The 17,525-nt window shown below is 56.8% G+C and overlaps 8 protein-coding genes across 8 annotated transcripts; 4 read left to right on the top strand and 4 right to left on the bottom strand.

The window, feature by feature from the left end:
- Nucleotides 1–554: 554 nt before the first annotated feature.
- BDY17DRAFT_350474 (uncharacterized protein) lies at nt 555–1,598 on the bottom strand. The gene is made up of 3 exons (XM_033738186.1): nt 1,254–1,598; nt 994–1,070; nt 555–935 (listed from the first exon to the last, which is right to left on the bottom strand). Exons 1-3 carry the CDS (start codon nt 1,331–1,333, stop codon nt 685–687), a joined length of 408 nt encoding a protein of 135 aa, XP_033594159.1. The 5' UTR covers nt 1,334–1,598; the 3' UTR covers nt 555–684.
- Nucleotides 1,599–1,890: 292 nt separating this feature from the next.
- BDY17DRAFT_14303 (uncharacterized protein) lies at nt 1,891–3,160 on the top strand. The gene is made up of 4 exons (XM_033729530.1): nt 1,891–2,083; nt 2,143–2,366; nt 2,419–2,657; nt 2,719–3,160. The coding sequence occupies exons 1-4, from the start codon at nt 2,056–2,058 to the stop codon at nt 2,894–2,896; spliced, it is 669 nt and encodes a 222-aa protein (XP_033594158.1). The 5' UTR covers nt 1,891–2,055; the 3' UTR covers nt 2,897–3,160.
- BDY17DRAFT_14314 (uncharacterized protein) lies at nt 3,161–4,244 on the top strand. Its single transcript, XM_033729533.1, has 3 exons — nt 3,161–3,523; nt 3,583–3,977; nt 4,040–4,244. Exons 1-3 carry the CDS (start codon nt 3,424–3,426, stop codon nt 4,109–4,111), a joined length of 567 nt encoding a protein of 188 aa, XP_033594157.1. The 5' UTR covers nt 3,161–3,423; the 3' UTR covers nt 4,112–4,244.
- Nucleotides 4,245–4,377: 133 nt separating this feature from the next.
- Nucleotides 4,378–5,661, bottom strand: BDY17DRAFT_320118 (putative adipose-regulatory protein-domain-containing protein; the record flags this gene model as incomplete). Its single annotated transcript, XM_033736390.1, has 2 exons — nt 4,378–5,553; nt 5,608–5,661. The coding sequence occupies 2 exons, from the start codon at nt 5,659–5,661 to the stop codon at nt 4,378–4,380; spliced, it is 1,230 nt and encodes a 409-aa protein (XP_033594156.1).
- Nucleotides 5,662–5,864: 203 nt separating this feature from the next.
- Nucleotides 5,865–6,964, top strand: BDY17DRAFT_289245 (uncharacterized protein). The gene is made up of 3 exons (XM_033732327.1): nt 5,865–6,364; nt 6,445–6,545; nt 6,609–6,964. The coding sequence occupies exons 1-3, from the start codon at nt 6,156–6,158 to the stop codon at nt 6,638–6,640; spliced, it is 342 nt and encodes a 113-aa protein (XP_033594155.1). The 5' UTR covers nt 5,865–6,155; the 3' UTR covers nt 6,641–6,964.
- Nucleotides 6,965–7,319: 355 nt separating this feature from the next.
- On the top strand, nt 7,320–9,187 carry BDY17DRAFT_243414 (peptidase S8/S53 domain-containing protein; the record flags this gene model as incomplete). Its single annotated transcript, XM_033730430.1, has 2 exons — nt 7,320–7,866; nt 7,920–9,187. The coding sequence occupies 2 exons, from the start codon at nt 7,320–7,322 to the stop codon at nt 9,185–9,187; spliced, it is 1,815 nt and encodes a 604-aa protein (XP_033594154.1).
- A 490-nt stretch (nt 9,188–9,677) lies between these two features.
- BDY17DRAFT_320115 (uncharacterized protein) lies at nt 9,678–11,852 on the bottom strand (the record flags this gene model as incomplete). Its single annotated transcript, XM_033736389.1, has 2 exons — nt 9,678–10,732; nt 10,790–11,852. 2 exons carry the CDS (start codon nt 11,850–11,852, stop codon nt 9,678–9,680), a joined length of 2,118 nt encoding a protein of 705 aa, XP_033594153.1.
- A 1,056-nt stretch (nt 11,853–12,908) lies between these two features.
- BDY17DRAFT_289239 (salt tolerance down-regulator-domain-containing protein) lies at nt 12,909–17,355 on the bottom strand. Its single transcript, XM_033732326.1, has 3 exons — nt 17,158–17,355; nt 15,624–16,990; nt 12,909–15,566 (listed from the first exon to the last, which is right to left on the bottom strand). Exons 2-3 carry the CDS (start codon nt 16,944–16,946, stop codon nt 13,113–13,115), a joined length of 3,777 nt encoding a protein of 1,258 aa, XP_033594152.1. The 5' UTR covers nt 16,947–16,990; nt 17,158–17,355; the 3' UTR covers nt 12,909–13,112.
- Between the last annotated feature and the right edge of the window lie 170 nt (nt 17,356–17,525).

Genomic DNA, 17,525 nt, shown 5'->3' with positions numbered 1-17,525 from the left:
TCGTGCTTGTAATATCTTTGCGAACCGTTGATCAAATAAGGCATCGGGTATCTTACCAACGGCCGTAGCTAGGTGACGAGCATTTTGACCGCTACAATGGCAGGGCATTAGAATAGACAGGCTACGCTTGAGCGTATGCGGTGCGTACGTAGACAATAAGAACATAAAGGAAGAAATGAGCATATGAGAAGGAAATACGGAAGAGAGCATATGAGACGAAAATACCAATCGGAGCATATGAGATGGCCATATGAGATGAATTCACGCGGAGCTGTGAGACGGCCATGAACACGCAAAGGAGACATGGGGTGAGCATTCGAGGTGAGCCTTCGAAAAGCATATGAGATTGAGCATATGAGACGAAAATGCGAGGTGAACATATGTGATGCTCGCAAGTGATGTGTATTACGAATCGACTGTCGCGATGGCAAAGAGCAGCGAAGCCGGAATGTGGGGAGCATATCACGTACGCTGAGGCATGCATGCGACAACATGAGGCACGTAAGGCAGGAACGACCTCGAGACTCTACTGTACTCGACTTTATTTGAATCGCGGAGGGAAAATGATCTGGGAAACAGAAGTTACATGCATTTCTATACCACTTTTTGTGCTAGCCAATGCTATCGTGGTCAACACCAGACGCACGCCATTGACCGAGCATGACGATAGGTAGACACAACCGTCTAGTCCTCCTCCTCCTCATCGTCCTCCACTTCAGCCGCATCAGCTTCCTTGGGCGCCGCGCCCTTGGGCTTCACATTGGTCGCAGGCCCGCTTCCTTTGGCGGTCTCGCCTTCCTCTTCGTCGTCTTCCGGCTCCTCCTCCTCATCAAAGTCCTCCTCCTCCTCGCCTTCAGCCTCTTCTTCCTCCTCATCGTCATCGTCATCCTTGGCAGCTGGGACGGGCTCGGCAGTTCGAGTCTTCTTCTTGGGGGCTATGGGGAGGTTTAGCAAGGGGTTACATTAAAAGATCAATTGGAGCGATTCGCTTACGAGGAGCGGCCTCTACTTCCTCGTCATCTTCCTCCTCTTCCTCCTCGTCTAGTTCGCTGTCTTCATATTCTTCCTCTCTGTCAACGTAGCAATGTCAGCATTTCCGCACGCCCGGGTCACGCATTACAGTGAGTGTTCAATTGCGACAAGTCCTCGTTGCAAGCAAGTCGCACAGCCAGCGCGACTCGCGAACAGAGCAATAAATGGGCTCGCAACGTCCTGGAAGACAATGATGGAACGCGCGAGCGGAGACGACTTACTCCTCGTCCGAGCCGTCCTCGGGCAGAGACTGAAGCTCCTCTTCCTCCTCCTCGTCCTGCTTGCGTTTCCTCGTAGACATTGATGCGATTGGACGGGAGATTGGGATAAGGTGAAGGGAATGCAGAAGGAACAGCGGATGCGAAAGCTGATACAGAGAAGAGAAGGAAGAAGACGAGAGGAAGCGCAAAGTAAAGTGGGAGGGAGCTGGGGGGACGGGCGGCCAGCCGGTCAGCGGAGGCCCCGACGAGCATGGGGCTGGGGGGGGCCTGGCTTCCTTGCGAGCTGCGTTGCGCTGCTGCGAGGGGCAAAGTCAAGCCCCCGGAATTTGGAAGCGTGTTCTGCTGAGCCGGCTGTTCCTGTCGGTCTCCACAGTTTCCCCGTTCCTGGATGATGTGCTCAGGGCGGCTGGCGTCATTGGTGGAGCATCGCCTAGCAGGCCGCCATCACGTGGGGTCGACGTCCTTCCGTTGATCAACCGTGTCGATGATGTGCTGTGGGATGTTGATCTATGTGAGTATGACAATGGTTACAATTCTTCCAGTATGTAGAGTGTAGATGTCGGGTCATTCATGTCCGAGACATCCAAGGAAGGCGCGAGTGACTGCCTGAGGCAGACAAAGCAACAGCCTCTGAATTCCCAGGTTAATGACACCTACAATGCCATTCCATCGTCACCCTCCATCTCTGCCATCGCAACTACAGGGCTACATGTAGAGAGCGCGTCGCTCTCATCTCGACTCTCTGAACAACACGCACATCGCTATCGGATCTCTTGACCCTCTCACCGCAGGCCATCGCGCAATGCACATTCTCGTCTTCGGCGGCACCGGTAAGGCTAACCCTTCCAGTATGGACATATACCCGTCTTCACATCTAACCAGTTCAAAGGCGCCGTGGGACTCTCATTCGTCCAAGAAGCCCTCAAAGCAGGACATCGACTTACCCTCTACGTGCGAAGTCCGTCCAAACTCCCGAAGAATGTGCAGCAAAACATCAACGTCCACATTGTCGAAGGCGACTTCAGCGACATGGAGGCCGTGAAGAAAGCGCTCAATGACGGCGCCGATGTGCTCGTCTCGTTCGTTGGCCCGGCCATTCCCAATAAGGGCATGGTGTGTAGCTATCATGCGACTTGCGTGACGCTCTTACTGAAGCCTGGAGCAGGCCATCACCGAGTTTTACGACAAGCTATTTCCGTTACTGCCGACAGATAGCACGATCAAACGATGCTTCGTCCTCTCAACAGCCTCATACTCCGCGCCCGAGGACAGGCGATCGTTGAAATGGTGGTTTGGCATCCTCGCTATCAAGCTCTTCCTCGGCACCGCTTACAAAGAAATCAACGGAATGAGTCGCGCCGTGACTTCATTGCCAACAGAGCAGGTGGAGTGGACTTTGTTCCGGTCAGCGGCCTCCTCTACATCTTGTCTGACATCTAAACTCCTATCTAATTACCATGTGCAGAGTCCCGGGTTTGACGAACAGCGAAGCCAAGCCTGTACGCGCGGGCTTCATCGGAGACGGGAAATCAGATGGCATCTTCATCAGCCGGGGCAGCATCGCAGTGTGGATTTTGCAGGAGTTGGAGGAGAGGCGATGGGTGAACAAGGCGCCGTCGCTGTGCAATGTCGGGTGGCTTTGAACGCCATTGGGCAGCAGTGCTTGCGTTCAGCTCGTGCCATGACGAATAATCGTTTAAATGAACGATAACATTCAATCACGAACGTCCTGAACCGCAAGTCAACGCACTGAAGGACATGCGAGGACGATAATGAGAAGATACTTTCCCCCCCGATGACAGACATGATTGGCCCATCAAAAAGCCCTTACACAGCCGTGCGCACAACATCCAAACGACTGGCTCGACACAGCAGAGCGGTAAGATTGCGAGGCAGTGCAGTGCAACGCAGACATCCACCACCTCCAACATGATCGTCCGTTTTGTCTGTGCTAGTGTTCCCCCTACCCGGCATTTCGTCATTGCGGTTTCTTGCTGTCGTTCCTGAGAATGTGGAGACGCGGAGGATGCGCGACGGCGATCGTGCATCCATCAATCCCGCTTCGAGGCTGCCTGTACATCACTTTGTCTCCTTCACTTCGATTGATATATAATAAGTCTTTTCCACTTCTTCTTGTCAACGTGCAACAGTTACCTTTTTGAAAAGAAACATGCCTTCATTCTACCAAACAACGGCCATCCTCAGCCTACTGTCCACCCTCCTCCCATCCCCAATCGCAGCAGCACCAACACCTGCTCCTCTCACGAACTGTTCGTCCCCATAACGTAACCGTTCACACCACCAAATCACCCCTCTAACAACCCCTCAGTCCTCCTAATAACAACCACCTCCCCCAACCCCTGCACAAACACCTCCGCCCTCCCCAACGTCTCCGCAACCTCCCTCTTCGACCCCCTCGACCAAACCCCCTTCCTCCTCCGCCTTATAGGACCGGGCTACGACTCACTCCCCCGCTTCAACCTCAGCAGCAGCAACGCAAATGCCTCACTCACCACCCTCACCGAAGGCCCCGAAGGGTTCGGGGAGTATGTGTACACTTCCATCCCGCCGACGCAGGGAGCGGAGTTGACGTTTTTGCCGCCCGGGGCGGGGAAGGCGGTGGGGGGTAATGGGACGTTGGGGCTGAGGGGTGGGTTTTTGCTTACTGTTGATGGGGTTGCGGAGGGGTGGGCGGTATGTGCGGGGCCGGAGGGGGAGCAGGTCGTGAGTTCTTCTTCTGCTTGACCTATTTGAGAGGGGTTTGTGCTGATGTGAATTGTTGGTAGATTGCGTGGAAGAATTCGACGACGGGGTGCGTTGATACGTATATCCAGGCGGTTGCGAAGGCGCCGTACTGAGGGGAGGGACCGAATTCCGTGCACTCTGGAAGTGGTGGGAGCCGGATACGCTGATCGGTTCAGTGTTCGGGTCAATAGCCAGCGCCCGGGATCGCCTTGTTTCTCGGTACAGAGGAATCACGATCCGCAAAGGGTTCAACCATCGTATGGCCCGAAGAAAGGGTGGATATCCTGGGGTCGATAGCTTCATGTCGGCCGCACTCGAGTAGTGATCATTGATGGCCGCTCAGAAATAACAAATCGTCTTCATGAGCCCATTATCACCCTCACTTCACCCCACCCCCAGAATCTGCCCTGCCTCTCCGTCTCCTCACACTGTCCCTCCGACCCGCACTGCTCTCCATGCTCGTCCCAATCCCCGAATCCACAAAGACATCCGCATCTTCGTCTTCGTCATCCTCGTCATCCGCCTCGGTAGCTTTGCCCACATTCTCCGGAAGAGGAAGAATGACAGTCTCGTCCTCCTCATCTTCCTGTTTGATGCGCGGACTCTCGTACCGCAATGGCGGCTGCTTGCTCGAAGTCGGAAACCTCCGTTCGGTATCAGACAGCACCGGTTCGCCGTCCTCCAGATCGCTCTCCTTCTTCACGCCCACTGCCACTTCGTGCATCTCCTCCGCTTTCGTCTGTTGCGGCGGAGCCAAGTAATAGCTGACGGCAGCCCAGGCAATTCCCGTAAACACCATCTCCGTCACCCAGAATGCAAGCGTAAAGACAATGGCACTGATGATGCGATGGTTGTACATCATCCACCTCAACCCGCGAAACCTTGCTTTGAAGACCGCCTTTGCGGAGTAGATCTGCAGGCGAGTGGTACTCTGCACCGCGAGCGTCATCGTGGAAGGCACATTGCGCCAGCCTCGGTCGAACTCCACCCCCTCGAATATGCCGACCGTCAGACTTTCCGCCTCTTTTCGCCAGCCGAGGAGATACCAATGGAGTTCCGTCATCTTATACAACTGGTCCACAATCGGCGAGCGGTAGGCCAGGATAGCCGGACGGCGGGAGCGCGCTATACGATTGTCCGCTTCCGCCTGCCCTGGGACGAGCGTGTCCTTCAACGGATCGATAACACTGCCGGGTGCGTACAGAATCGCATCGAGCATGAAGTTACCCGCATCGCGATTCTCTCTCGTCCGAGGGAGGAGGAGTTCGATGGAGACATCGTAGCGTTGAGCACTCACGAGGTCGCCGACGAGACTAACGGAGCCGTAGGGGTTGGCGACGAATCTGGAGTCGTCGGGGCGGTAGACGTCATCGAATTGCAGGTGGATGGTGCGTTCGAAGCCGATGCGCGGGATGTAGGTGTAGTAGAAGAGGACGTAGGCGGTGACGGCGGCGGCGAGGAGGAGGAGGGAGGTGAGGAGGAAGAGGAAGGTGGTGAGGTAGGCGCGGATAGCGGTTTGGGAGAGGATGTAGTCGAAAGGTTTGAGCAGCGTGTTCTTGGTGGGTGTGATTAGCCGGTGCTGGGAGGAGAGGAGTGTTGAGGGATCTACCTTTACGTGGCCGACCAGACCGATCTGCTCGTCGGTGGTGTCTGCTTTGGCCATTTTGTTTTCATCGCGTCGCCGACATTGTGTGGTGCACGGAAGGCAAGACAAAGTGGATGTCGATGTGGAGAGGCTAGGAAGACGGCGTCCCACGTCCCTTAGACATGTAAGGACGCCCGCTAGCGTACCCGTGTCTGTAGCCAATAGAATTGCTTGAAATACGGGCCGCACGAGTCAAGCTACTCCGCCGTGTCGGTGGGTGGCGATAAGATTCCCTACGTCAGTTCGAGCTTCGAAGATCGCAATCCTCCTCTATCTCGACTCTGCCAATCCCCCCTACTTTCCTCTACTGGACTCTACACACTCCATCTCTTCTGCAAATTCAAATACATTTACCAAACCCATTGGAACTCATCTTGATCGATCCGCGCGACAGCCACCTAGCCATATTTCACCTCACGAGGTAGCTCACCAGCACAACCGACTAGACCAACAGGTCTATATCTTGACACCCCCACCATCCACCGACCTTCGAACCAGACCTCCCACCCAACATGGCCTTACATCGCGTCATCGTAGCGCCCCGACTCTTCCGCCCCCTGGCCCAACCATCCCTCCGATCGCTCGCGGTTTCCCGAAGCTACGCCAGCAAAACATCCGATACATCAACAGACGGAGCATCAGGCAAGAGTCAGCAAAAGGCACAACCGAAGATCCTGAACACCAGTCCTCCCAAAGATGGGGAGGAGTCGGCTGATGTCAAGTAAGTAGGCCGGCTGCAGAACTGCCTCTTATTCGGAGATGGCTACGTGAGCATGAGGGGCTAATAGGAGACATTACTAGGAAGCACAATGATGAAATGGCAAAGCGTGCGGATAAGCCGGCCGAAAAGGTGAAGGATGAGGACGTGGAGAACGACAAGGTCGGCAAGGGCTTTTGGCAGGGTGAGTACTATGCGGAGATGTTGGCAGTGTGTGAGTTTGCGGTATGCTGATTGTGACCTGCAGGTCAAGCTGGGCATGGAGAAGGAAAGAAGTGATTCTATTCGCTTCCGTCTAATGGCCGATTACTGGATGTATACCTACGTTACTGGACAAGGTCCTGTTTGTGCGGATCACTGGGCTGGGTTGGACGTGCTTTTACTCAGCATTCCTAGGGCGATTCTGCAACAATTGCTTCAGCCACTGGCTAGAATGCCGTCTTATCATGTTCGATACCATATTGCTTGACAAAGTGAAGTCAGATGTCTTATATCTGTCCTGTCTGGCGTCTCAATGGTTGACAGGCATACGTGCACTGCCTTCTCAGCTCTGCAGCCATAGCACCCATGGGGAAATTAGGGTGAACATGCCCATAGTAGTCCACAATTGGTGGCATTGCACGCCCTCCATCCAACGCTTCTTCCCATTCGAGAAGGAGCGCGAGCCAATCAGCTGCCTCCAAAGCCAATCCCACGTCTTTTGCGCCTGTTTCAGCCTTTCCAGCCGCACGAATCAAGGGCCGCACGTCACTTGTCTCATTTCAACACCGCCTCCGCCCATCACCACTCAACGCGACTCTCATACCAAACGCCGGCACGCGGAGAAGACAGCGGCGAGAGTCAATTCTTCGCCATGGCGGTCCACGATGCGTCAAAGCGATTCTCCCTTTCTTCTCCGCGCTCCTCTCCTTCTTCCTCTTCCTCTTTCACGTATCGGACCCTACGTGTACTGGTCGTCATGTCATTCCTTTCCTTCCTGTCACTCGTTTTTGTCTTTGCTTTTGGCGCCATCAGCGTTGATGCCGGCACAGTCGCCAAACTTGCTACACGCGATCCCCGATGGGAGCGGAAATTCCTCGCCCCGCGCGACGCCAGCATCAAACTACATCTCGCTCTACGGCAGCAGGATGGCGGTGCCGCGGCCGAGCGGCATCTCATGGCCATCTCTCATCCCGATAGTCCGCATTACCGACGCCATTTGAGGGCAGACGAGATATTAGACCTGTCCACGCCTGCCTCGTCCACCGTCCACGCAGTGGAGGTATGGCTTGCACAGCATGGACTGCTAGCAAGCAGTGTGTTGTTTGCGGGTTTCATGGAAGTCAATGCCACCATTCGACAAGCCGAGAAATTGCTCAATACCACCTACTTTGTCTTCTCCGACGGCCGGGATGAGATTGTCCGGACGGAGTTGTTTCACTTGCCGGATCATCTGAACTATCATATCGATTTCGTTACGCCCACCACCATGTTCCCTCGGCCGGCCATCAAGAACGCCTCCAATGGTGAGTTCAGAAGATATGACTACTCTACGTGCTCCGTTCTAATTGCACTATAGCTCCTGAACAACCTCAGCGTTTCTCTCAAGACCCAATGCTGGGAACCCGAGCAGGCTGCGGCGCAACCGACAATGTCATCCCATCCTGCGTCCGCCAAGTCTACGACATCAACTACACCGCCAAACCCAGCCGAGTGACCTACGCCGTCTACGCCACCGAATCAGCATCCTTCAGCCCCACCGACCTCCACGTCTACCTGTCAGAATACAACCCCCCGGCCGCCGCCGCCAATGCAAACTACACCGTCATCGGCACCGGCGACCCCTCAGAGTCCTCGGGCGGAATAGAAGCGCAATTCGAAACCGCCCTCGACACACAAACGCTCACCGGCCTCGCCTGGCCCGCGCACGGCATCCTCTACAACAACGGCGGCGTCTTCGGCACGCAGCACCCAGGCCAAGTGTACGACCGCTTCGTCACCTTCCTGCAGCAGCTCATCGCCAACACCACCATCCCCAGCGTCGTCTCCTTCTCCGAAAGCATGGCCGAGACTTCCCTCGACCCGGCCTACGCCCGGCGGCTGTGCAACATGATGGCCCAAGTCGGCACCCGCGGCGTCACGCTGCTCTTCTCCTCCGGCGACAACGGGCCCAACGGCGACCAACCGAGCGGCACGCACAGCCAAATCTTCGAGCCCGAGTTCCCCGCAAGCTGCCCCTGGGTGACAGCCGTAGGCGGCACCACGAACCTCGCAGCGGAAGCCGGCGCAACGAAATCCACCATTCCTCTCATCAACAAAATCTCCTACGTCGCGTCCGGAGGCGGCTTCTCCACCCTCTTCGCCCGCCCGGACTACCAATCCCCCGCCGTAACAAACTACACGGCCACTCAAATCCCCGCCTCATACGACAAAGTGAAAGGCTTCAACGCCCAAGGCCGCGGCATCCCCGACGTCGCCGCCTTCTCCACCCTCTTCCCCACGGTAGTCGACCTCCTCACCGTCCCGATAGGCGGCACGAGCGCCTCCACACCCTTGTGGGCGGCTATCGTCACGCTGCTCAACGACTATGAAGCGAGCAAAGGCCGGCCGCGGCTGGGTTTTATCAATCCGTGGTTGTACAGTTTGAAAGCTGGCGCCGGGCTGAAGGATATCACGACTGGAGGCAATAATGTGGGCAGCTGCTATGCTTTGCAGGGATGCCATTTGAGTGAGACGTTGGGGTATAATGTTACGCGGGGCTGGGATCCGGTGACGGGTTTGGGGAGTCCCGTTTTCTCGAAGTTGTTGGTGGCGCTGGATGCGCGTGCTGCTGCTGCGGAGTCGTAGAGAGGACGAGGCTGAATTAACGAAGTTATGCATGTAATAAAGGTAGCCCGTGTGTATTCCATTCATGAACACGTGTCTATGAAGCGTCAAGGAAACAGAGATGAGGAGAGCATATTGAACAGCAGCTGAGACCATTTCCTGCATACGCAAGTCCACTACTCCGCGCATAGAACCCCTGACCACCAGCCCCATCATCAGGCCTCAAAGGAAATCAAAAGAACAGCACAAAAAAACCAAGGGTATCTCAAAGACGAGGATGCCGAATGAGAGAGGAAACAGCAACAACGCCCACCGACCCAGAAAGCAGAAACTCCGCCCGACCCATCCCCCAAACCTCGCGCCTGGTAATGTATACTTTCCGGCCGTTGCGTTGCGTCGTGGCGTGCCATTCAAGCGAGAGGCCCACCAAAAAGACAAAAGAAAAGAAGGTGAAGAAAGACGTGCACAGCACGCCTTGCTTCAAAGAAAAGCCAGCCCGTCCGAGACGCAGCTAGTGAAACGGGTTCCGCGTCAACGTCTGCAAGAGATCCGCATTGTGAATGCCAGCGCCTGCCAAAGAGTTGCCGCGACTGCGTGGTCGGCGACTCGACAGCGGACTGCTCATGCTCTTCCGGATGCCGGCGTGGCTCGCGCCGCTGAGGTCCTGGCTGATGCGCGACTTCCGCGCAGGCGTCATGGGGGTGTTGGCGGCGCCGCGCTTGCCCTTCTGCATAGCGTTGAATTCATGCGTCGAGGCGCGCGTGGTTGGGTTGGAGGCGAGGGAGCTCATGTGACGCGCTTGATATTGGTTGTGGCGGAAGGAGCCTACCACGCCGCGGGTGCGGTCGAAATGGTCAAGCAGGCCGTTAGCCACTAGGACAGCGTCGTCACCTGCAGACGGAGTCATGACGGGATTGATGTTGTCCTCGCTTTCTGACTCGGAACCATCCATGGTCAAGAAGTCCTGCATGTTGATGTCGGTATGGTGGTCCGTCTCGCTGTCGTCTGTAGTGGTTGTGGCGGTGAAGGAGGATTGACGATGGCTCAACATGTCAGGGAAGAGGACTTCGGCGATGCCAGAGGCGTCATTGTTACGGAGAATGTCCAAGTCTCCGTTGAATAAAGATCCAAGGGTAGACTTGGCGGTGAAAGGACGCGAAGGAAAGTCGTCTGCTGCAGCACCAGGGCTGGGCATGGTGATGTAGTTTGTGCCCGGAGGAGTGTCGGTCCGGGTGCTGTGGGCTGTTCGTGCACGCTGCCAAAACGCCTTGTCCTTCTCGAGTGGCTGAGAGGGAGGCAAGACTTTGATCTTCCTGCCCTCGGAGTCGGTAGTCATGGCGGCTCGCGTTGGATCGATCACAAAGGACCCAAGCTTCAGTCCCTTGACGCTCTTCGGCGTGACAGGCCTTGGGGTGGAGGGGGTGGGCGTGGCGGTAATGGCACGCTCCGCCATGGATGGGGTGCCTGGCCGACTCGGGGTCTTGCCACAAGCTTTCTTTCGCTCCTCGAGGCGTGCAATCTGTTCCTCACGTGACTCTTCATCAGTCGCATCGCCGTCATCATCGGCTTGAGTCACACAATGTCAGTAAGAAGTCGGCACACTCTGCAGTCATTCACACATACAATCATAGGTGCTCGAGTCACACTCCGAGTCACTTTCTTCGTCGACTTCAAACGCGAATTTTTCATCCTCGTCCTCGAAGTCGTAGAACGACTCGGTATCATTGAACGTGTTGTTCTGAATTTCGAGTTCCTGCTCCAGACCTAGAGAGAGATGATGATTCAACTTGGCGTCGTCTTGTGGGGTGAACAAATCCGGAAACGCCTCGTTGGGATCTTCCGAGCTGCTGCTCGAGGATGCAGTGACATCAATCTCCTCGAATCGTACTCGCTTCTGGGTAGAATCATTGCTCCGACGGTTGCGTGCAGTCTCTGGCATGCGCCAAATGGCCGTCTCCGCTTCGTTCCATAGATCGTTGTACAGACTGGCGTCGGTGGGTATACCCAAGAATGGATCATCGTTCAGGTTGATTTGCAGGCCAAGGCCATTAAAGCCCGACCGCAGCGAGTCGTGCATGGTGAAATCGTCCAGCGCAAAGGGGTCGTCATTGTTGAGATCCATCCCATCCAGGTCAATCATCATGGCCGTAGCAACGCGGCGGTTCTCAGTGCGCTCAAACTCATCGATCAAATCTTGCTCGGCGGATCGCAGGATGTCGTTTTCATCCTCCTCGACGTCTTCGCCTTCGCTATCGCTCACGTTCTCAACATCGGCATAGTCGTCGTCGTCGTCGCTCGCGTGACCCTCGTGCTCAGCGCCAGCCTGAGCTTGCGTATCGTCAATCATGTCATCGTCTCCCGCATTGAACCCTGCCAGGCCTGCTTCGCCCTCAGCGACAGCACCCCTGGATACGCCTGGCAGGGAAGATACATCCGGCTCATCAGCCGTGCCTTCAGCCTCTCCGACATCCCCATCCTCGCCTTCGTCTTCATCGTCATCCCCGTTGTCTGAAGTTGCCCGACTCGCACCACGGCGAGGCTTGAGCTTGTTTGAAATATTGCTCTTCACTGGCTTGTTTTTCTTTTTGTTCTTTACCGGAGGCGGACTACCCGCGTCCTGCATTTGAGAGTCCCGCAGAACCCTGGAACCACCTTTGGGTTGGGCCTGTGAAGTGGATCTCGCCATTGGAATAAACGGTGGTGTAATAGAATCCCAGGTGAGAAAGTGATGAGAGTGAAGTGAACTCTGCCTAGCGAGCAGCAGGTATGCGCAATCGGCGCACACAAAGTGGTATAGAGTCGCTCCGCGTCGCCTTCGGGGCAACTAATGGCGCTGATTGTGGAGTGGTAGACGTGACCCAGTCGAAAAGAACTCGAGGATCAAGTCGGAAGCTTCGTCGTCGAATGCTTTGAACCAATCGAATGAAGCGATGGCCAGTGTTGTCTGATATGCTAGCCCAGCAGAGCTGAGAGCGAGCAAGAATAGCAGCAGAGTCGTCTCAAGTTCAAGTTGAATATCTCGAAGAGCAGTGACCGGACTGGAGGGACGGGAAGCGGTGCCCATCCCTCCAGCGGTGGATTTAGTGCTCGACGAACGCCTGCGGCATCTTGGACGACGAAGTGGTGAGGTGTGTGTGCGGGTATGGGTGGTGATTTGGTGTTGGGATAATGTGACTTCGGTGTCTGGTGGAAACGGGGATGGGTGTTGGAGGGGAGGAAGAGGAGGAGAAGAGCGAGTCTCGAGGGGAGGGAAAAAAGGCGTAGCTGACCCGAAAAATCGTAACAAGGTTTGGCGCTAGCGGGGCCGCTAGTGCGACGGAAAAGCGGTCTGCGTGGCGGCCTCACGCGAGCTCCCGCGAACAAATCACCGGTTGCGCCTGTGTATATGATGCAGAGTTGCATGCCGCGCACGCGAAGCACCGCATGTACCTGTACAAGCCGTGTCGTGGAAACGGAGCACATCATCGTCTCGTCTGGAGCATTCGCCGTCTCAGCTTGTGACGGCGAAAGACCGGACATTCATAGCATCGCAGCCGGAAGCCAATGACACTCCACTCGATCTTCATGAGAGTGGAGACGTTTCGTGGAGCCGACGGGATTTCGCGCAGACACGATTCACGAGAAGTGTCAACAAGAGAAACGTCGTCCGTCCACTACCGCATTGCAATAGGTACGCAAGTCACATGCCCTGCGTATTGATGACGTCGATCCACGTACAGGGCAGAGAGCAATCAATCACTACAAGCTCAAACTCCAACCACGGAGCGAGCGAGCGGGTCAATACTCATCTTAATCAACTAAGGTAAGGTACAGTAGCAACTCGACCCTATCACAGGCAGCCGAGGAATACCGCTGTCCACATTCGCACGTAATGCGAGCACGCACGCACGCAAAAGCCAAGAATCAAACCCCCCCTCTCCTCTCCCTCACCCCGTCATAGCTAAGCCTAATGAGACTGCTGTGACGAAGGCGAGCCGACAGCACCCAGACTCTGGAAGCCGCCACCTCCTCCACTCCTTCCCATACCCGGTGCTCCGAAGCCCGAAGATGGCGACACCTTGCCTGGGATGGGGCTTCCAAACCCTCCCAAACCCGCCAGGCCACTATCGCCAGGAGCGCCGGGGTAATGTGAACGAGTTTCGGGCGTGGCGACGTTCGGCGTCCACATGACCTCCAGCATATCTCGCATCTTGCGAACATGGAGCTCGCCGCCACCGTTCTGACTATCGCCCTCGGTTTCGCAGATCTCCTCGATCTCGCGGAGAGTGGGGGGCGGGTCAAGAGGTGTACGATTGACTTCGATTTGGCGGAGGAGAGTGTTGACGTCGTGGTAGCCATCGTTGTCGCCTCGACTGCTGGCGCTGAGTTGCTTGCATGCCTGACAGACTGCCAAGCGGATGGTGAGAGGTCGACTGCCGCCCGTGCCGGTAGAGCGCATTTGGCCGGTGCCAATGGTGCCAAAAGCATTGTTGGCGCCAAAGGCGGCATTATTGCTCGGCCAGCTGCCTATGCCGGGCTGAGGCAGCCCGAAAAGACTCGGTTGTCCAAGCCCTGGACTCTGGCCGAAAGGCGTCTGCAGGCTGGAGCTATTCCAGAGGGGAGTAGATCCAAAACTTGATCCTAAGCTGCCTCCAATGGTGTTCATGGCGTTGGGTCGCGTGGGTGCTGCGATGTTCGATGCTCTCCTGTTCTCCGTGAGGCTTGGCATGATCGGCTCGTCCGAGTCGTCCAGCAGTGCCGAGCTCCCAAGATGTCGGGAGAGATCATCGAGATCCGAGTTGGAGCCTCTGCGGTCTTGTGGCTTCACGCTACTCGGTCGCTGAATCGGCGCAGGGTGCGAGCCAGGAATGGGACGGCCGATGGGCTGGTTCGCAGCCGACTCGAATCGCTCCTTGTCGCTCGTCGACTGTTGTCGAGAATGTGAGGTCATGATAGTTCGCGGGGCATCCGCGCCAGGCGCCATGCTTGCAGGCTGACCAGCCGGAGGCGTTCGTTGGTGCGCTTGTTGGGGTGCTTGCTGTTGTGGCATGAACCCGGGCGGTGCTTGAGTGTTAGACGACCCATCGAATGGCATGCCAAGCCCACGTCCTTGCGGCGGCATCATGCCAGACGGCGGGTTGTTCATGCCCAGCGGTCCGAATCGCGAATTCACCGGCGGCGCCTGCTGCTGGTGCTGCCACATCGGCATAGAGCCCCGCGGACCCATGTTGCCGTGCATCATCGAGCCCGGAGGACCTTGAAACCCGGGATAGCCCATCGACGGAATGGCACCAAAGCCCGGCGGATGATTTTGCTGGGGGAACGGCATTCCTGGAGGAGGCTGAATTGTTGGCGACGTGAGCGGCATCGGGTGCTGCTGCTGAGGTTGCGAAGGAGGATGTTGCTGAGTGCTTGGCTTCTGCAGGACCGTCTTGGGCTGCACCATGGTTTCGGTGGGGTGAGGTTGTTGGTGTTGCTGTTGTGGCGGAAAGCTGCTGGGCGAGGTAGACTTGCTCGGAACACTAGAGATTTGCGAGATCGACTGTTTCGGAGAAGATGAGGCGAGCGAACCTTGTTGGGAGGTTTGTCGCTGTTTGGCAGGCGTCGGAGCCTTGGGAATCGCAGGGGTCGCAATAGTCGGGTGTGGCGACGAGACACCAGAGGTGAGTTGCTTCGGATAGACGCCCGGAACAGCGACCATGCCTGGCTGCGATGGACGCTTCTGGATCTGTGGAGGCGGCGGCTGTTGCGGTGTCGACGCCGGTTGCGCGGCTTGCCGTGCAGCCTTCTCCCCGCCCTTGACCTCGCCTCCCTCCGGCTTCGTCTTTTCTTCGCGCTCCTTGTCATCCTGAGCTTTGCGATCCCTTGCCTCTTTCTCCCGTGCCTCCCGATCTTCTCGCTCTCGCTTTCGAGCCTCGTCCTTCTTCGCCTTCTCTGCAGCCTTGGCTTCGCGGGCTTTGCGCTCCGCCTCTTCTCGCCTCTGCTGCTCTTCTTGCTGGCGGCGAAGCTTCTCGGCTTCCTTCTTCGCTCGCTCCTCTTCCAGCTTCCGCTTCTCATCCTCCTTCTTCTTGCGTTGCTCTTCCTTCTTCCGCCGCTGCTCTTCCTGCTTCTTCTCCTCCGCCTCACGCAACCGCGCCTCCTCTGCCGTCTTCTCCGCTTCTTTCCGCGCCTTCTCCTCGGCCTTGGCTTGCTGCTGTTGCTTCTTCTTGTCCTTCTTCTTTTGCGCGTCACGTGCCTTTTTCGCCTCTCGCTGAGCCTCCTGCTTCGTCTCGTCCTCGAGCTCCTCGAGTAGTCTTTGTTGACGCTCCGCAGCAACCTTCTCCTTGTATGCAGTCAAGACGCGCTGTTCGAACATTCTCGCGGCGAATATCTGAAACATGCGCCGTCCTTCCTGCATCCGCTGCTCCTCTGTCAAGCCGCCCTGTAAATCGTTAGCCCGGCGATGCAAGCTTTCACCAACTCCGACTCGGCCACTCACCATCTCGTCCTCTTCGTCCATATCATCGTCAAAGTCGTCCTGGCTATCGTAGCTGGCCTCCTCGTCGTCATACTCATCGTTGGCGGCGAGTGGGTCCTCGTGATTGTAGCCTGGATCGCCCGGCGGATACGCGCCAGGATGACTGGGGTTGGCGGCCGCGTACTCTGCGTCATTCTCCCGTTGCATGCGCCGCTCGGCCAGCTGCTCCATCATCTCGATGAACTTCCGGCCGTCGTTCTTCAGCAGATCGTCCGCGACAGTGAGTAGATTGTCTGCAGGATTCAGCTTCAGCGCTTTGCAATTGTACAGCTTCTCGAGCCACGGTGTGAGAATACCTTTGACGGTGAGGTTTTGGCCGAAGGTTAGGAAGTCGGGCACGCCACTGCGATGTATGGGTTCGATGTCGTCCGAGTAGGCATCTTCCTCATCGGAGTACTCCTCCTCATCCTCTTCATCCCCACTGAACTCCTCATCGTCGAAGTGTTCTTGCAGCTGACTTGTCCGGTGGTGCGGATTGGGAGGCGGCGGTGCTGCCAAGGGATGTGGCCTGTGGGATTCAAGCGGCTCGGGGATCAAGCCGTCGGTGGAGGGAAGGGGTGGGTGGTCGTGGTGCGCGTACTGCTCCAGCTCCTCGTAATAGCCTTCGTAGAGCACCTCGAGTTCCTCTTCGATCGCCGTTCTCTTCCGCCCGCAGACGGTGCACGAGCACGAGTGTTTCTGCTGCTGCTTCATCTTGCGCAGCACGGCTTCCTTTTCAATCTTGAGCAGAGATTTGCGCTCCTCTTCGCTCAAACTTAGCCAGAAGTCCTTGATGTTCTGCCGCTCCTGCTGCGAGCTTGTGTTCCAGATCGACGGGCCGCCGGCCTTGTGCACGAGGTCGTACCCAGCGGCGTGTGGAGGAGGATTGGGAAGCGGGGGCATGTGGTTCCCTAGCAGCTCGGGGTTGTAATCGTGCGGCACCACGCTGCTCTTCTTCTTTTTCTTCTTCTTGTTGCCGGTGGGCGGCGGCGGCATGCTGTACCCATTCGAGCCGGTGTGGCTCGACAAGTAGTGGTCGTAGGTCTGTTCGGCTTCGGAGTAGTCGAACTCTTCGTCCTCGCCATCGCCATATCGGTATCCCAGCGGATCTTCATCATATTCTACGCCTGGGAGGGGACCGGAGGGTGGGGGGAGGTTGAGAGGGCGCGAGGGAGGCGCGGGGGCGGCCTGCTTCGCTCGTCGCTTCTGCTTCTTCCGGTTTCCCCCAACGACACCTTTTGGAGGCCCTGTGATGACTCCGTTTGACGCTGGCGGGGCCGGAAGTCGGGAGTTGTTGGTGGCCATCTTCGCTCCTCCGAGACTGGTGGGGTGGAGAGGGAGGGGAAAGACTAGAGCAGAGCATGAGTTAGTGGGGGCAAGAGGTGAGGTAGATGTAGAGAGCAGGTGAGGTGAAGGGCAAGAGGAATTTGGATGGTGACACGAGACAAGGAACGGCCACAAACGGGGTCTGGGGGCATGGGTGCGCTGTCAAGCCCCTCCGACAAGTCGCACGTACCTGATGCTTGAGGTGTGGCGGTGGAGGTGGTTTGCCGCCCGCCACAACCGCGGAGAGGGGGTGAATGGTGGTGCGGACGATGATGCTGGCTCTGTCGGGCGATGCAGCATGCAACGGGCGAGTGGTCGGGGGTGGTGGAGGAGGAGGTGGTGTCTTGTCACTCTGCTGGCGGCGTCGCTTCATCCCGCTGCTCGAGTGGTGGAAAGCGAATTCAGGCATGCACAAAAGTGGAGCCGGCGGCCGGACTGACTGCTTCCGCCAAGCCCAAGCCCGCCCGTGTGGCAGCGAAGAGCGAAAGTCTAAGCCACACCTCAGACCATCTGCTGCCATACGTCTACCCAAAGTTCCTTCTCCTGCAAACCTCGATA

Source organism: Neohortaea acidophila (assembly GCF_010093505.1).
Source record: "Neohortaea acidophila strain CBS 113389 unplaced genomic scaffold BDY17scaffold_1, whole genome shotgun sequence".
Taxonomy (NCBI): Eukaryota; Fungi; Ascomycota; class Dothideomycetes; order Mycosphaerellales; family Teratosphaeriaceae; genus Neohortaea; species Neohortaea acidophila.
The sequence above is the reverse complement of the archived record's forward strand: the minus strand, read 5'-3'. Positions and strand labels throughout refer to the sequence as shown.

Coding starts and splice junctions, on each gene's coding strand:
- BDY17DRAFT_350474 (XM_033738186.1), bottom strand. CDS start 1,333: ATGTCTACGAGGAAACGCAAGCAGGACGAGGAGGAGGAAGAGGAGCTT. Junction 1,071..1,253: donor GAGGACGGCTCGGACGAGGA/GTAAGTCGTCTC, acceptor CTACGTTGACAG/AGAGGAAGAATATGAAGACA. Junction 936..993: donor GGAAGTAGAGGCCGCTCCTC/GTAAGCGAATCG, acceptor ACCTCCCCATAG/CCCCCAAGAAGAAGACTCGA.
- BDY17DRAFT_14303 (XM_033729530.1), top strand. CDS start 2,056: ATGCACATTCTCGTCTTCGGCGGCACCG. Junction 2,084..2,142: donor TCTCGTCTTCGGCGGCACCG/GTAAGGCTAACC, acceptor ACCAGTTCAAAG/GCGCCGTGGGACTCTCATTC. Junction 2,658..2,718: donor GTGGAGTGGACTTTGTTCCG/GTCAGCGGCCTC, acceptor TACCATGTGCAG/AGTCCCGGGTTTGACGAACA.
- BDY17DRAFT_14314 (XM_033729533.1), top strand. CDS start 3,424: ATGCCTTCATTCTACCAAACAACGGCCATCCTCAGCCTACTGTCCACC. Junction 3,524..3,582: donor ACCTGCTCCTCTCACGAACT/GTTCGTCCCCAT, acceptor ACAACCCCTCAG/TCCTCCTAATAACAACCACC. Junction 3,978..4,039: donor GGCCGGAGGGGGAGCAGGTC/GTGAGTTCTTCT, acceptor AATTGTTGGTAG/ATTGCGTGGAAGAATTCGAC.
- BDY17DRAFT_289245 (XM_033732327.1), top strand. CDS start 6,156: ATGGCCTTACATCGCGTCATCGTAGCGCCCCGACTCTTCCGCCCCCTG. Junction 6,365..6,444: donor GAGGAGTCGGCTGATGTCAA/GTAAGTAGGCCG, acceptor AGACATTACTAG/GAAGCACAATGATGAAATGG. Junction 6,546..6,608: donor CGGCAAGGGCTTTTGGCAGG/GTGAGTACTATG, acceptor TGTGACCTGCAG/GTCAAGCTGGGCATGGAGAA.
- BDY17DRAFT_289239 (XM_033732326.1), bottom strand. CDS start 16,946: ATGGCCACCAACAACTCCCGACTTCCGGCCCCGCCAGCGTCAAACGGA. Junction 15,567..15,623: donor TGGACGAAGAGGACGAGATG/GTGAGTGGCCGA, acceptor AACGATTTACAG/GGCGGCTTGACAGAGGAGCA.